The 16,396-nt window shown below is 46.3% G+C and overlaps 2 protein-coding genes across 2 annotated transcripts in view; one reads left to right on the top strand and one right to left on the bottom strand.

Annotated features, from left to right (window-relative positions):
* Positions 1 to 5,764, bottom strand: part of BICRAL (BICRA like chromatin remodeling complex associated protein) — a 79,350-nt gene extending 73,586 nt beyond the window's left edge. The window contains exon 1 of the mRNA XM_073339020.2: positions 4,584 to 5,764. The gene's annotated coding sequence lies outside the window, so the exon portion shown is untranslated. The remainder of the gene's footprint in view (positions 1 to 4,583) is intronic.
* Positions 4,042 to 7,703, top strand: TBCC (tubulin folding cofactor C). The gene has a single exon (XM_073339028.2). The coding sequence runs from the start codon at positions 4,702 to 4,704 to the stop codon at positions 5,821 to 5,823; it is 1,122 nt and encodes a 373-aa protein (XP_073195129.2). The 5' UTR covers positions 4,042 to 4,701; the 3' UTR covers positions 5,824 to 7,703.
* The last annotated feature ends 8,693 nt before the right edge of the window (positions 7,704 to 16,396 follow it).

Genomic DNA, 16,396 nt, shown 5'->3' with positions numbered 1-16,396 from the left:
ACTGTACCAGTGTAACTGAGAAGAGAATTGGGCCCTTTAAGGGTATGTCTATGCGGCAGCTCGGAGAGAGCCTCCAAGCCCAGGTAGACAGACTCACACCAGCAGGACTTGAGCTAGTATACTAAAAAAGCAGCGTGGACCTTGTTGGTCAGGCTGCAGTTCAGACTCTCAAGCCCACCCAGCCCCCAAGCCTTGAGAGCCCAAGCCTCAATGTCCAGACTGCTATTGTTAACATGCTAGCTCAAGCCCCCAAGTCTGTCTTCCCCAGGCTGGGAGGCTTATTCCCAGCCGCAGTGTAGACATACCCATAATGACTTTCTTACCCAAAAAAAAAAAAAAAAAAAAAAAGAGCGTTACACTGATAACTTAAGGTTAATTTTTAAGAACATATTTCCCTAAAAAAATGTAACCTCTATTAATTAGAACGGTTATCCAAATTAATGTGCACAAAGGACATAGTTTAATATTTTTGTACTAGTGGAATCAACATTCTAATGTATTCCTCTGTCCACTGGTTCTTTCTTCAAGAGGCCATGAATCAATAAATCAAAAAACCAAATCAATAAAGCATTTCAAATGTAGATAATGTTCTATACCTGTAACAATGTGATAAAGATTAAGCAGGGCTTGGGAGCATGTTTAATACAAGTGACATTTAAGAGCTCCATAGTGCTGGTGCATGCTCAGTACAGATGAACGCCTGTCTAAAGCACTGACAGCTTTGTGGTTAACAGAATGTTCAAAGACTTCAGCAGCACCTAAAAAGCTCTGCTGTTTGCACATGCTCAGTAATTTCAGAAGCTTAGAGCTAAACCAAGCCAGGATGGATTGTCAAAGAGACAACGAAAGGCATCTTCCTAACCACAGGCCCATTCACCTGCCAAATTTCAAGTTCCCCACTCAAAAGCATGAAGCCACTAGAACTCTTCAAAGAAACAGTTTCAAAAAAATAAGATTGGCAAAACTACCTATTTTTCTCTAACCATGGTCTCAGAAATAGCTACACTGTTTTTGCTGAATTTCCCCCCAAAATTCAGTCTGAGGCAAAGAACAAGCATTGAAAATTTCAACTCAAATGGTTAAAGTTTGGTAATGTTATAAACAGAAAGCAGGGGCTTAAAATAAAACGTTCAACCTTAAATAGAGGTGTCACAGCCAGGCCTGAATGTGACTTTCTCGGTACTCCTACAAAAAATACTGTACTAATAATTATTTATTGAAATCTGAAATTCTAAATGAGGAAAGGAAAGTTGTAACTTCTAGATGAGAAAATTGAAGGAAAGGATTTTGTTGCTCCTTTCTCTGTAATCTTTCATTACTAGTATGCAGTGTCACCCTCTGATATCCATATAACTCACTGGTACAAAACTACTTTGGTTAGCCTCTTAACACCATAGTTCATTTGTGTGGCTTAACAGTGTCAAAAAAATTCCATTCTCTATGTGAATCTCATACTCACAAATACAGTTGGCTCTTGCTACTTTGTACCATCAGTAAACTGCAGGAAGTTACCCTGGTGAGATTACCAAGTTTTGTGAGTAAAGAATAAAAAATTATATTACATCACAAGCAGTACTTATTTAATGTATTTTGACAAATGTAGTTTAGTGTCTGGTTATTTTGGACATTTCCTCCAGCACAAAACAATTGATTGTACACAATTTTGTAAAGGTAATGAAGTCTTCGTAACTTGAGACTTCAATACTGCACTCTCAAAAGCTCTCTCCTGAGATGCTGAGAAATGGTACGAGACTACTGTTTTTTGTCAAAGTTACCGTGTTCATGGATAAGCGCTTTTATCATTGTACACTTGCATTATTTGTGTTGCCTACATCAGTGACAGCATAAGGTAGGAAACTCTGCCTGTCACATGACAACATACATCTACCTCTTATTTTAATTATAGAAACAAGAAAAAATAATAAGGTTGAAGGAAAATTTTATTTATTTTTACACTAAGCTCATTGCACCTAATTAATGTCCGATATAACTCCACAGCAGTTACATCAGGGATGGATTTGTTTCTGCTGTTAATTGGCATAAGCGTCTCTCTAGGACATGTTTATATATTTCAGTTAACTTATATTTTATACTGACAAAATTCCTACAAACCAGGAAAAAAATGAGAGGCTTTCAGAATTTCTTTCTAGTTTTCATGATTTCAGCACCCTCCTTTTCCAAAGCCTAAGAGATATTTCTTACAAGATTCAAAAACTCTTATGTTCCTTTACAAGCAGAATTCTGGACCCATTAACTTTGCAGTGTTGAGATAACTAAGTGTTGGAATGCATTAAACACTACATTACCCTTCTATATTCCATCTGAATAGACTATTACCTCTGGTATGCTGGAAATCAATTACAAGAAAGCAATATGACTCCACTGCAATTACTGTGTTACTTTCGCCTCACGCTTACAAACCTGCTGAGAAGTACTTATCTTACTAGACAAACATTCATCCTTCAATTTTTAAATCATAACATCAAAGTTATTCCACCAATACCCCCTCTCCATTGCAATGCAGAACCCTTCAAAACTTAAGCTTTTGCAAAACAAGAAAGAAGGGCATTTCACTGCCTTCCTTCTTTACTGCCTCTTCCTTCAGGGTCCAAAATGGATTGTCTTTAATACATGCAAGGTCCCGTCCAGATACTCCTTAGTCGCTAATGCTGTAATTTTACTTTTGACACAAAAATCAAACCCAGTCTCTCCAATAAACAAAATATTATAGCTTGCAAAGTCAGTCAGATTCAATGCCCACTCCTAACTGTGACAGGCAATCTGTTATAGCAGACAAAAAACAGATTATTTTCCAAATAAAAGATATCAAACCCAGACCACTTTCTCTGAGTATTTCACATTTTCATTTTAATGGATTGTTTCTGAGGTTGTTGGGGGGGATTTTATAATTGTTTATATTTTATGCATTTTCTACATTCAAGGAGGAAGATGGCAAGGGGTAGAACTGAACAGGTGTTAAGATTTATTTTTTTATAAAGCAATCTTCCTCGTACTATATAAACTTCCTTTGTGATACAGAACATCAGTTTAACCAAAAAATATATGTTCTGCTGAGAATTGCCAATTCACAGCGACAGCTGACTGTATTTCTACTGTGAAGCCAGCAAGCTTACTTTATTTCTGTAGCTTCAGCAACAAACATACTTCAAAAATATGCCTTGACTGTAAAATAAATTTAAGAAACAGAGTAAAAAGAATAACAGAGTGAGAGAAATCCTTGGTAGTTCTATATTTTTGCAACAGCTTCCTACCTCTAAACACATTAGGACCCACATGCACACCTTTCACCTGTACCCTTCCCTTCGGGATAAAACAGAGAGACAAGAAGTGAGATGCACAATCATGAAAAACACAACTGCAATGGTGCAGTCAAACTGAGCATTTGCACCTATAAACAGCTACTTAGATCCCTGTTTATTTGTGCCTCCAAATACTCCATTTGCAAATTTGACTTTTTGAAAAAGGTCACTCGATCCCTGATAATAGTTCTGAGGAGCATGTGCAGTGCCATCAGCCAGCATCACATAGCTACATCAAATGAAATTTAGTACAGGAAGTACTACAAATGTTTGTCTTATCTATACCACTTTGATACTGGAGCCTCCTTAAGCCCTAGGTATCCAGTGTACTCGGTCTTAATTTTGATAGTACTTTTAATACCTGTCCATTTATTTTGTAAGTTCCTTCAGGGGCACAGCCCAGGTCTTCCTCTTTGTAGTCTATTGGGCCAAGACATTCACAATACACAGAAATTCACAATAAAAATAACATAATTCAGTGGGCAGCCATCACTCGCTTAGGCCAGACTTTATTTTGAACGTCAAATACATTCTAGTCGCGACAACACCCCAGACTGCAAATTATTTACAAGAAGTCACGGAAGGAAGAAAACAGGGAGCGGGACGAAAACCTCCCTGCAGCCCATCTTCAAAGCGACCGGACAGGCGACCGGAAGAGGCTCTGCAGAGGGAACAGGCCGCGGAGGGGGGGGGGGGGAGGGGAAGGGTCGTCATGGCAGGGGAGAGGGGATCAGGGTTATTTCGGCTCTGGCCCCTTATTGCTCCTGCTGTGGGGTTACCCCGGCCCGCGCCTGACGCGCAGCCCCAGCCTTTCCTGGGACACGTCCCAGCCCCGCTCTCCTCCGGCTGCTCTCAGCCCGGGGGGGCGCTGACGCTGCTGCAGCGAGGCAGGAAGGCCCCGGCTAGGGGACCGCAGCACCCCGCTGAGGGAAGGGACCGGTCAGAGGGGGGAGCCGACGCTCCGTCACCCCCGCGGGGGGGTCTCTCCTGACGGGCGAAGCCGAGGCTGCCCCCGTGCCTGGCCCAGCCGCGAGCAGGCGGCTGCTGAGCGGAGGAGCAGGGCCACGCCGCGCGGCCGGCGAGTAGCGCGCGCACCTGCGGCTACTGGTCGCGCGGCCTCCTCCGCCGGGCTCAGCAGGGGACCGGCCCCGCGCGCTGGCGGGGGAGGGGGGGCTCACGCGGGGTTATTTACGGCCTGGCTCTAATTTCGGAAGCCCAATAACAACAAACCCACAGGCGGCCACGTCTAATGCGGAGACTCACCCGTCCCGCAGAGAGGCGCCGGCCCCTTTAAAAACACACGAGGCCCCGCCCATCCCCCCCGCCTTAAAGGCCGGCCGCCAATCGCGGGCGGGGACCCAGCCCAGGGTGCCGGCAGCCAATGAGCAGGCCGCTTAGTGAGAGGCGGAGCGGCGGGACGGGAGAGAAGATGGAGGCGGCGGCGGCAGCAGAGCGGGGTCCGGCAGCTCCGGGCGGCGGCGGGGTTGCCCCTCTGGGGCCGCGGGCGGTGGCGGCGGTGCCGGAGCGGCTGCAGCGGCGGGAAGCGGAGCGGCGGCGGGAAGCGGAGCGGCGGCGGCAGGAGAAGGCGGCCCAGGCGGTGCAGGAGGAGCAGAGCGGGTTCTTCGCGGCCGCCTTCTCCCGGGAGCGGGCGGCCATCGAGGCGCTGCTGGGGCCCGGCCCGGGCCAGGCGGAGGAGGATGCGGCGGGCCAGACCGAGTCGCTGGAGGAGGCGGCTGCCCGGCTGCAAGGGCTGCAGAAGCTCCTCACCGACAGTGTCCGCTTCCTGGCGCCGTACGAGGTGCGGCAGGGACAGGAGGCGCTGAGTCGGCTCCAGGCGGCCTTGGCGGCCAGGCGCCAGCAGCTGCAGCCCAAGAAGCGATTCGCCTTCCGGGCCCGCAGGAAGGAGGCGGAGTCCGCCCCGCCGCCTGCCCCGGCCGGCCAGCTGCCCTCGGAGTCCGCCCCGCCGGCCGGCCAGCTGCCCGCGGAAGGCGAAGGGAGCGGCCCCCCGCTGTGCGGCTTCAGCCGGGCCGAGGCCCAGACGCTGGAGCTCGGCCCCTCGGAACTGCTGCAGCGCGATGTGCTCCTGGCCGACCTGACCGACTGCCGGGTGCTGCTCCGCGGCAACCCCAACACGCTCCGGGTGCGGGACTGCCGGGGCTGCACCGTGCTCTGTGGCCCCGTCTCCACCTCGGTGCTGGTGGACGGGTGTAGCGACTGCCTCCTGGCGCTGGCCTGCCAGCAGCTCCGCACCCACCGCACCCGGGACGCCCGGATCTACATGCAGGTGACCAGCCGGGCTATGGTGGAGGACTGCAGCGGCGTCCGCTTCGCCCCCTACACTTGGAGCTACCCAGGCATCGAGGGCGACTACGAGTCCTCCGGGCTGGACAGAGGCAGGAATAACTGGAACTTGGTGGATGACTTTGACTGGCTGGCCAGAGATGAGCCCTCGCCTAACTGGAGCGTGATCCCTGAGCAGGAGAGAATCACCCAGTGGGACTGAATGGGGGCTGCAAAGGAAACACTTTCCGGTCTCTGAGACTGCAGAGGAAACTGATCAGCAGGTCCCAGCAGAGCTGCAAATAAAACTAACATTGATTTATTCTAAAACAACATAATAGCAGTTTGTGGGTCTTCAAATGCTGAATTATAATGTGGGATTAAACTACTTGTTCTAAACTGCTGTAAATTGATGTGCTATGCTAGAGGCTGGTAACCACTGCAGTATCCCTGTGACAACTCTTTATGGTTTCTGTGATTTGTATGCTGTTGAGCCTCTAAATAGAGGTATGCTGTTGCCTACTTTTTGTTCAACAAGATAAAATCTGAATTGCCTTATGGTAATGTACACTTCAGTGGATCAGGAAATACAATGCTCAGACTCCAGAGTTCTATAGCCTATTACAAGCTGCGACCCTGTCTAGAAAAAAATGTTTGTTCTTCATGGTTGGTAATATGGTAAAAGCTTTTCAGAGAGGTGGAATTTTTCCATTAGCCTAGTGCTGTCTACGCTGGGGTTTAGGTTGACTTAAATTCACTCTCCTGAGATACGTAGAATTCACACCCCTAAGCTATATAGCTAGGTCAGCCTAAATTTTCAGCATAGACCAGGCCTAGGATTTACTTTGATCTGTTAACATGGATGAAAACTACAATTTGCCTTGTCTGCCTAGGCTTTTAGGATATGTTGGCCAACAGGTAAGGACCTCCCTGTTTTCCTGGTGGAGACTAACCCTACACTCAAGGTTTTGATCTCCAGTTAACTCAAGGTAAATACCTTCATAAATGCTAATCTGGGTGCTAAAGGGCAAATGTTTGTAGCCTGAAATAGCTATTCAGGAAATATCCAGATTGGCAATTAATGTTTGTAATGGCTAATCTGTTGATGAGGTAAAAAGTAGTGTAAACAATTTCTTAAGAGTGCACATATTTAAGGTATGCAATAGATGATTGGTACCACAGGGGTCTTGCTCTAGTAATTTGGTACATTTGCCTAAAGGGGTTGAATTGCTGTGAAATGTTTTTTGGTGGGGGGAGGAGAGGAAGAATCTTAACCACAAACTCTTGCTCTACTGTCTGTACTGCTGCCTTTACTTTTTGTATAGGCAAGTTGCATAGGCTATTTACCAAAACCTATTATGGTGAAGATGTGGCAGTAGACTTTCAGAAAGCACATTGTCTTCTAATGTAAGTACATAATGCTACACAATGTGGAACAGTCTGCAAGCCTTTGTCCTTTTAAAAAAAACACCAAACTATATACAGGAACTGCCATTAAAAGCACTCTGTTTACAAGTAGGACAGATGGTATAGAGTGTGGAAATTTGAAACAACTGCCTTGTTCAAAGGTCATTTCATTGTAACATTCCTACACCTAAGAACATTTCTACTCTAAAATATTAGTGTAGATAAATATAAACACTGCCTTGCCTACTGAAAAAAACAAACCCTGCTCTCTGGGCTGAAGTGCAATGTTTTAAAACATCAAACACATTCATAATCACGATAAGACAGCATCTATTTGAAGGTACTCTACCTGACTGTTTTTAAAGAACAAATATAGTGTCACCTATTCTGTGTTGTTGTTTTTTTCCAGAATAAAGTTGTTACCCTCTCATTTACAGTTTAACTTGTATGGGGTTGGGGTATTTTCACAACTTTGCAGTTTTGTTTCTTACACTAATTTACATCTTCAGACTCACAGTTTCAGGTATAATACCATGAATGTACTTTAGCAACTGTATTTAACTCAATCCTTTTTTGTCTGATTTTCTGCTGATGTTGAAACTGTTTTGGCAGTCTAATATGTTCCAAGAAAATAGTTCTCAGGGGTCTGTATGTATTGTATCTTTAAAGGGACATTATAAAATGTCACATCTCAAATGTAGCTTTATTTTGTAGGCTCTATGTGTATAAAGAATCAGTGGTGCAGAATTCCCCCAGGAGTAATCAACAAAGGGAGGAAAGACTAAAGATAGGTTACAGAGACTAAAATTTAGGTGTTATATGGAGATATGTGGTAGGCACTGTCTCAAAAATCACTGAAGTGAGTTGCCCATTTTCAATGCGTCCTCTTCCATAAAGTGCTTCACTCTTAAGAAAGTTCTGGGTCTTTTAATCATGGAGGAAAGTTTAAAATTTCAGAAGAGAATTTTCAGACAATTAGTAAGGCAGTTGAATACAAACTACTATTCCCTGTCTAAAGGTTAGCCATAATGATTGCACTGTCTAGGACATATAGAATTGCAGTAAGAAATGAATCATCATAATTCAGTTTGAAGTGGTCATTATCCTGAGTCTAATAGATCACTCATACAAAGAAGTGTGTGTGTATATATAAATATAAAAGTGATATGGTTAGTCTCACAGCCCCTCACCCTTGCCAGAGGCTGTATCTACTGCTATGTAAAATCTTTTCTTCTTTTCCTACCTGGGAATTACTCTAAGTAAAGGAATTGAACAAATAACAGTATTGTATCTAAAGAAGCTGCACTAATGTTGAATGACAGGTATAGTGTATATAAATATAAAGGTTAAAATTTAGTTTCTGTATCCCATGGATATAACAATATAGGAGCAGCTTGAAATCAAATTAAATGCCTTAATTTCTGTAAAACAGCTTAGAATTGGGGGAATAATGCAAAATACTTTCAACAAAAATTCTTATTTTTCAGTAACTTAACTTTTAGCATAACTGTGAGCTACTTTGTGTCCACAAAGAGGAGTGAGGAAACAAAGTGCCCTCTTATTTCCCCAGCATCAATTACCCATACTTCAGGCCTTGTATAGGGAAAAAAGGGTATGTTTCTGTTGCAATGTAAGCCCAGTGTTAGTAGGACTCAAGTCAGTAGACCCAGAATTAGAGAACTCAGGGCTGAATATCTACACTGGTAAATCCTAGATTAAGAATTTTCTACCCTGGACTTGAATTCAGGGCCCTGGCATCCACAGTGCAGTGTGAAAAGTTCACCACTGACCTGCTGCCATTACTACACCAAAATAGCATTAACACCACAACCTTTTAAAAATAAAAAGTGCCTGAACAAAGTGCATGTAAAAGAGAAACTCCATACTGCTTCATGTCCACTAGCCACCTGTTCTCTTTTCCCTTCTTCGCATGTTGGCTGCATTCTTGGCATCAGGGCAGTAAGGGTGGAGGTATCTATAAGGGAAGGGGTCACTATGGAGAACTACATAGGACACAGCTACCCTGCCCAGCTGTTCAGAGGGCTTGATGACATGCACACCCAGCTATGGAGTTGTCCAAGTTGTTCCTGGACTGCGTAACAAGATCCCAGGGAGGGGATTCAGACTGTGGTGTAGGTACAGCAGGAGTCATTAGTGATAATAGCCACTTGAACAGTTCTGTTTGGCTAAGGGAGAATGACAGAGCTATCATCAGATTTCAGAGTAACAGCCGTGCTAGTCTGTATTCGCAAAAAGAAAAGGAGGACTTGTGGCACCTTAGAGACTAACCAATTTATTTGAGCATAAGCTTTCGTGAGCTACAGCTCACTTCATTGGATGCAAGTACTCCTTTTTGAGAACTATCATCTCTGTTCCAGGAACTGCTAAGCAAGTGCTTGCTTCTGTGCTGAAACCCTATCCCCAAGCTGTGTAGCAAGCCTGAGCCTTTCCTCTAGCCACAAGTCCTTCTGTCTTTGGTACTAGACTGCCCACTGTCGGTGGGCCTGTCCAAAACTTCGACCATAAGTTCATCACAGAAATGCTTCTTGAACAGTCCGTGAAGGTACGTTGACCCTGGCTTCTGCTGCAGTGTGGGCGAACTGTGGAGGTACTGCAGCCAATAGAGGTCCAGGGGCTAGAATAGGACAAGATGGTTATTGTTTCAAAGAGCTCTGTGCAGGAATTGTGGAATTTCAAAGATGTAAAATGTTACTTTTCAAAACTGAATTTCAGTACATGTGAGAGGGATGCTTCCAAGCACAGAAGCTCTCTGGATACAGCCAGGTTAATAGCAGCAAAAGACATTCAGAGACAATGGTAACTTTAAAAAAAAAATCAAAGCTGCTTTTAAAAAAAAAATTGCAGAACAGCTCATGTTGGGGGATGCCATCAATGGCCATGCTACAAAAGATTTTTCTATCATTTTGGGCTTCCCACATTTTGGAGGACATCAGTTCTTGTGCCCAATTTGCAAAGGGAGATGTTATTTCAAGCTGCCTGTGAGAAACCAGCACTGTATGCAACTGGAGAATTCAAATGTATAGTGACTGAACAGCACATCTATGAATGGAGTGGGCTGCTTAGCTACTGAGATGGCCCTGGAAAATATATCTTCCACAGAAATACAACTGCCTATCTGGAGTTCTAGATACAGGAAAAGTTTGCAGCTAGCAGCACCTGGGGTTGGGTCAGAATTCATGGAGGAATCAACAGGATGCTGCATGATCTTCCACGTGGCTTAGCCTGTTATGGATGCATACAAACACCCAGAACACCACAGCCATCCTCTTCTGCCCCCGCCAGGCACATTTGTGGACAACATTTCAAACCCCTCTTGTAGGACTTCATGGACCACCTTTAACTGAAATATAGTAAAACACAGGCGCTGGCTTCCTCTGGCCTTGGGAGTGCTCAACCTCGCGCTCTGCTCCAGGCCATGCTCCCTCCCACCTACCCTCTTCCCCCAAGCCCCCTCCCCTGTCTTGCCTCTTCTTGCTCCCACTCTGCCCCAGACCCTGTCCCCACCCCTTCTCCCAAGACCCCACCCCACCTCTTCCCACTTCGTTCTGCCAGCTCCCCCTGTCCACGCTCCTCCCACTCCCAGCACCTCCTGCATGCTGCAGAACAGCTGATCATGGTGGGCAGGAGGCACAGGGGGAGGAGTTGATGGGTGGGGCTGCTGCGAGGCAGGAGGTGCTGGGTGGGAGGGGAGAGCTGGTTGCTGGTGGCAATTAGCATCCACTAATTTTTTTCCTCTGGGTTCTCTAGCCCTGAAGCACCTATGGAGTTGGCACCTATGGGACTAGATTTGTAAATAGAACACATTTCCACCTCCCTTCTCCCCACCCCCAGCTCACTGTTTCCAGGCAGTTTGTTACACCATTGAGTGGTTACAGAGCAGCATGTTTACAGGCATGGAAAAGTAAAATTATTATTAAGAAATAGGAATGCCCTAGCCAAAAATCTGCAGCTTTCCAGTAAAAATTCACTTTCAAGGCATTTTTACCGTTTGCATTTTCTGGTCACCATTTTGAACTCTATACTGGGGGGGAGGGGATGGACAGACGATGCGACAATCTGTCATTAGCTAATCGGTCATACACTTCAGTGGTGCTGCTGCACCCCCTGTCTTCAAGTAGTCATAACAAACACCAAATACATGGTTTCCTCATCAGCACACCCACTATAAAAATTGTTCCAGCACCCCTGATACAATCTACCACTAGCTGCTAGCTGGGACTCCTGATAACCACTGCACTAGTGTGTAGAATAGAAATCCCTTCCATTCCTATATTAACAAACATTCATTTGGAGCCAGAAACATAGCAGGCCCCAGACCAACTTTTGTCCCTTTTCTGTCTGTTTTCTGCAATGGGATGTTCCTTGCGGTGGTGGTGGGGGGGGAAATAGGAGGGCATCAGAAAGCTCCCCAGAGGAGCTTAGGCCCCGGGATGGGCTGCTGCTCCCGCAGCAAAGTCTCATTTGGGACCAGTTTCAGCAAGTTACTTTTCTGGCCTCACTTGGCACCTGCTGTTGGTTCCCATCAGTCCCCATGCTGGATTCTGGGGCCGGCAGGTTGCCAGCCTGGCTGACCAGGACCTCATGCACCTCCATTGGCTTCATGCTCGGCACAGTACCCAGCTGCTGGTCAAACTCTTCCTAAAACACACATGATATTGGTGAGTGGCCTGATGTGCCATTCTGGCCGCTGCTTTTCCAGTATTCTGTCTTGAGCCACTTAATCCACTCCCTGCACTGGTCACCCATCTGATAAATTTCCAACCCTGCCAGCTTCTTTGCTATTTGCTGGTGTGTATGGTCATTCCTAGTACTCTTAGTAAAATCCAGTATTTTGCTGGCCTCACACCAGAGAATCACCAAAATCTGGCTGTGCTCCAGTTGCATTTTGGTGACTCTAGTGTGAGGCCAGCAAAACAGCCATGAAGCAGTGACCTTTGCAAAGGGCTTCTTCTGGTCAGTCTTCATTACAAACACAGAAGCTTCTCTGAAGATGTGTTTGCAGCTCTGTGGTCAGAAAACAATGGCAGGGTTAAACTCTGACTGGGTGAGTGCTGCACTACAACAAGGGGCTTGCTTCTGTTTTCCTGGAGTCAATTGGCAATTCTCAGGATGGAGACGACAAAGGAAGTTGGCCCATGGGATTGTGTGATACTTTTGGCAGACTCCCAGGACCTGAGTCATGGGTGAGGGCTACATCCATACTGCAAAGCGATAGGGCTTGAAACCTGGGTCCCGGCTTCACTCAAGCTTGAACCCTCCACCCACCAAAGGGTTCTAGGACCCTGGATCTGAGCACAAGTCTGAGGGTATGTCTGCACTGCAATAAAATACTCATAGCTAGCCTGTGTCAGCTGACTTGGGGTCCGGCTGTGGGGCTATAAAGTTGCAGTATAGCCATATAGATTCAGCCTGGGCTCTGGGGCCCTGCTGACAAGGGCCATTCACAGGTGTTCTATTGCAGTGTAGAGAGATTTGAGTGTTGGTGGAAGGGGTGTTTGGGTTCAAGCAACTGTGTTAGTGTGTTATGAGCAGTATGGCCTTGTCTCACCGCCATGCACTGAGTCCTGGCCATTCCTGACCCAGAAGAAAGCATTCTGTCCTGAAGGTAACATGCTCAGCCAGTCGGGAAAAGGACCATTTCCCACTACTGTCTTATACTGTGACCTTTGGCATTCCAAGCAGCATTAATGGACATAGAAGGAGGGGAGCTGCAATGCTGGACCTTTCAGCATGAATGAGGGCATGCCAGCTGAGATGCCAAAAATGCAGTTACCATACTCTGTCAGAAAACAGTTGTCTCTTCAAAATCAAATGGAAAATGACAAGAGATGTAATTATGACGGTATAAATATTGTTCATTTTATGGTTTCACAAAGATTCTTAAAGGTGGAATGTGTTGGGAGAAAAGAAGTTTAATAAAACATTTTAAGCATAGGTTAATAACCTGTTTTAAACTTCAGCACTGTAAAACTTATTCCTCCCTACACAATACTATTCCATCTGTCAACCGTTAACTTATTTTTCATGAAAACTAACATGAAAGTTGACTCATTCAAATGCCTTATTTATTTAGGAAAAATGAGCAGGTACATGAATATACTGGCCTTGTTTGGACAGAATTATCCCACTGCAAGCTGGGGTGGAAATCTAAGGTGCACTAGCATGTGGCCCACTGGCTATGTGATACTGCTACCATGCGTAGTGCACAGAAGCAGGGTCCACGTGGCCAGGTAGTGTGCTGTAGATTTACCCCCAGCTTGCCAAGCACAAACTCCCCATCTAGACAAGCCCACAGACAGCACTTAAAAATTACAGGGCCAGAGTCTGCCACATTTACTCCATAGTAGCCTCAATAGAACTATGCATTGAATAAGGTGCTACACATAAGAATGGTCATACTGGGTGGGACTAGTGGTCAATCTAACCCCAGTATCCTGTCTTCCAGTAGTGGCAGATGCCAGATGCTTCCGAGAAAATGACTAGAACAGGGCAATCATCAAGTGATGCATCCCCTATCATCCCATTCCAGCTGGCAAACAGAGGATTTGGGACGCCCAGAGCATAGGGATGTGTTCCTGACCATCATGGCTAATGGCTACTGATGGACCTATCATCCACTGTGCATAAGACTGGTGGAGTCTAACACACAATATTTAGAACGCTTCCCCCCTCAGCCAACACTAGCCAGGCAGGAAAAAAAAATTATATCCCCTTACACATACCCTTTTTTCTCTGAGATTAGGTTACTGCAGTGTGCTCTACATTGGGCTCCACCATAAATCCATCTAGACAGTGAAGAGGGTGCAGAATTCAGTACCCACTGCTGGGTCAGTGGGGATCCTGACCACAACACACTGACATGGGTTCTGGCAGAGTTACAGCCAGACTAAGGTCGGCTGTCCCCGGGCTACTTCCTAACTCCCCTCCTTCTGATACCTGGATCACGGCAGTGTTCTCCAGGGGGGTCCAGCACCATGGGTTCCTCGGGGCAGTGGACAAGCGGCAAGTCCGGTAACTCCCCTGGATAGCCTAGCCTAGCTGTCTTGGCATGGACCTGGGGCCATGGAGTTTTCCCAGTTGCAGACTAGGCTGCCTGCATCTAGCCTCCCTGGCAGCTGGTCCTCTAGTGAGCTCTGAGGGCCCAACTTTATACTTCCCGGTTGCACTTTTCTACTTCTGGGTCGCCCGCCTGTCCCTCTGAGGGGCGGGCTCAGAGCTTCCTAGCTCCACCCACTTTGGTGTCTGGAAGGGCTCGACCCTCTCCGGGGCGGCGGGGAGCCACACTGCCTCGCTACACTCCCCCTTTTCAAAGCAATGGTCATTAGAGTTTGTAAGGAACGTTCTAGTTTTTAAAAAAGCTTGGGATAATTTAGCAGTAGTTACAATTACTAATGTAACGCTCCTCACAATTTGAGATAATCTCTGATTTCCTGTACTTTCAAATGGAAACAGAATGACTCCCGTCTTACTGTACAATACCAGACTCTTCACATGTAGGCTTCTGGTTTGAGTGGTTTTGTTCTTATTATATTTTACACTTAATTTTTTTTAAAGAGACTCACTCTGTGCTAATAGATCTGATGAGTGGAACAGCCTTCTCATTACACTGTTTTTCTTTTTAGCCATTCTGTTGTCAGCCACTAGAGGATGCACATAGGTCAGATGATCTGTGCTTTCCTCCTCAGAAATTGGGAGCATCACAGTTCTGTTTACCTGTTCTTTTGGCCACCATTTAGAGGGGCGGAGGGAGAAGAGCTCTATTTTAGCCCTGGTCTACACTAGGACTTTAGGTCAAATTTAGCAGCGTTAAATCGATGTAAACCAGCACCCGTCCACATGATGAAGCCCTTTATTTCGACTTAAAGGGCTCTTAAAATCGATTTCCTTACTCCACCCCTGACAAGTGGATTAGCGCTTAAATCGGCCTTGCCAGGTCGAATTTGGGGTACTGTGGACACAATTTGACAGTATTGGCCTCTGGGAGCTATCCCAGAGTGCTCCATTGTGACCGCTCTGGACTGAATGGGAGGTATGGGATCTGATCACTGTATGGGGAGAGGAATCTGTGCTATCAGAACTCCATTCCAGTTTTCGAAATGCCAAAACCTCCCAGAGCATGAAGGACAGAGGCCATAACAGGGACCCGAAGCAGTGCTGCATGAAACCTAAGGAGCTGAGGCAAGCCTACCAGAAAACCAAAGAGGCAAATGGCCGCTCTGGGTCAGAGCCCCAAACATGCCGCTTCTATGATGAGCTGCATGCCATTTTAGGGGGTTCAGCCACCACTACCCCAGCCGTGTTGTTTGACTCCTTCAATGGAGATGGAGGCAACACGGAAGCAGGTTTTGGGGACGAAGAAGATGAGGAGGAGGAGGAGGTTGTAGATAGCTCACAGCAAGCAAGCGGAGAAACCGGTTTTCCCGACAGCCAGGAACTGTTTCTCACCCTGGACCTGGAGCCAGTACCCCCCAAACCCACCCAAGGCTGCCTCCTGGACCCGGCAGGCGGAGAAGGGACCTCCGGTGAGTGTACCTTTTAAAATGCTATACATGGTTTAAAAGCAAGCATGTGAAAGGATTAATTTGCCCTGGCATTCGTGGCTCTCCTGGATGTACTCCCAAAGCCTTTGCAAAAGGTTTCTGGGGAGGGCAGCCTTATTGCGTCCTGCATGGTAGGACACCTTACCACTCCAGGCCAGTAACACATACTCGGGAATCATTGTACAACAAAGCATTGCAGTGTATGTTTGCTGGCGTTCAAACAACATCCATTCTTTATCTCTCTGTGTTATCCTCAGGAGAGTGAGATATCATTCATGGTCACCTGGTTGAAATAGGGTGCTTTTCTTCAGGGGACACGTTCCTGCTGGGCTGTTTGCCTGTGGCTGAACAGAAATGTTCCCCGCTGTTAGCCATGGGGAGGGTTGAGGGGGTAGCCACGTGCTGGGGTGAGGCAAAATGCAACCTTGTAACGAAAGCACATGTGCTATGTATGTAATGTTAACAGCAAGGTTTACCCTGAAAGACTGTAGCCACTGTTTTATAAAATGTGTCTTTTTAAATACCGCTGTCCCTTTTTTTTCTCCACCAGCTGCATGTGTTTCAATGATCACAGGATCTTCTCCTTCCCAGAGGCTAGTGAAGATTAGAAAGAAAAAAAAATGCACTTGTGATGAAATGTTCTCTGAGCTCATGCTGTCCTCCCACACTGACAGAGCACAGACAAATGCATGGAGGCAAATAACGTCAGAGTGCAGAAAAGCATAAAATGACCAGGAGGAGAGGTGGAAGAGAGTAAGTGGTGGGCTGAAGACAGGGATGAGGCTCAAATGTGGCGGCAGCATGATGAGAGGAGGCAGGATTCAATGC

Source organism: Lepidochelys kempii, chromosome 3 (genome assembly GCF_965140285.1).
Source record: "Lepidochelys kempii isolate rLepKem1 chromosome 3, rLepKem1.hap1, whole genome shotgun sequence".
In the NCBI taxonomy this organism is placed as follows: Eukaryota; Metazoa; Chordata; order Testudines; family Cheloniidae; genus Lepidochelys; species Lepidochelys kempii.
This window is presented reverse-complemented; position numbering and strand designations above follow the sequence as displayed.

What these genes read in the sequence shown, in the direction of transcription:
- TBCC (XM_073339028.2), top strand. Translation starts at nt 4,702, where the DNA reads ATGAGCAGGCCGCTTAGTGAGAGGCGGAGCGGCGGGACGGGAGAGAAG.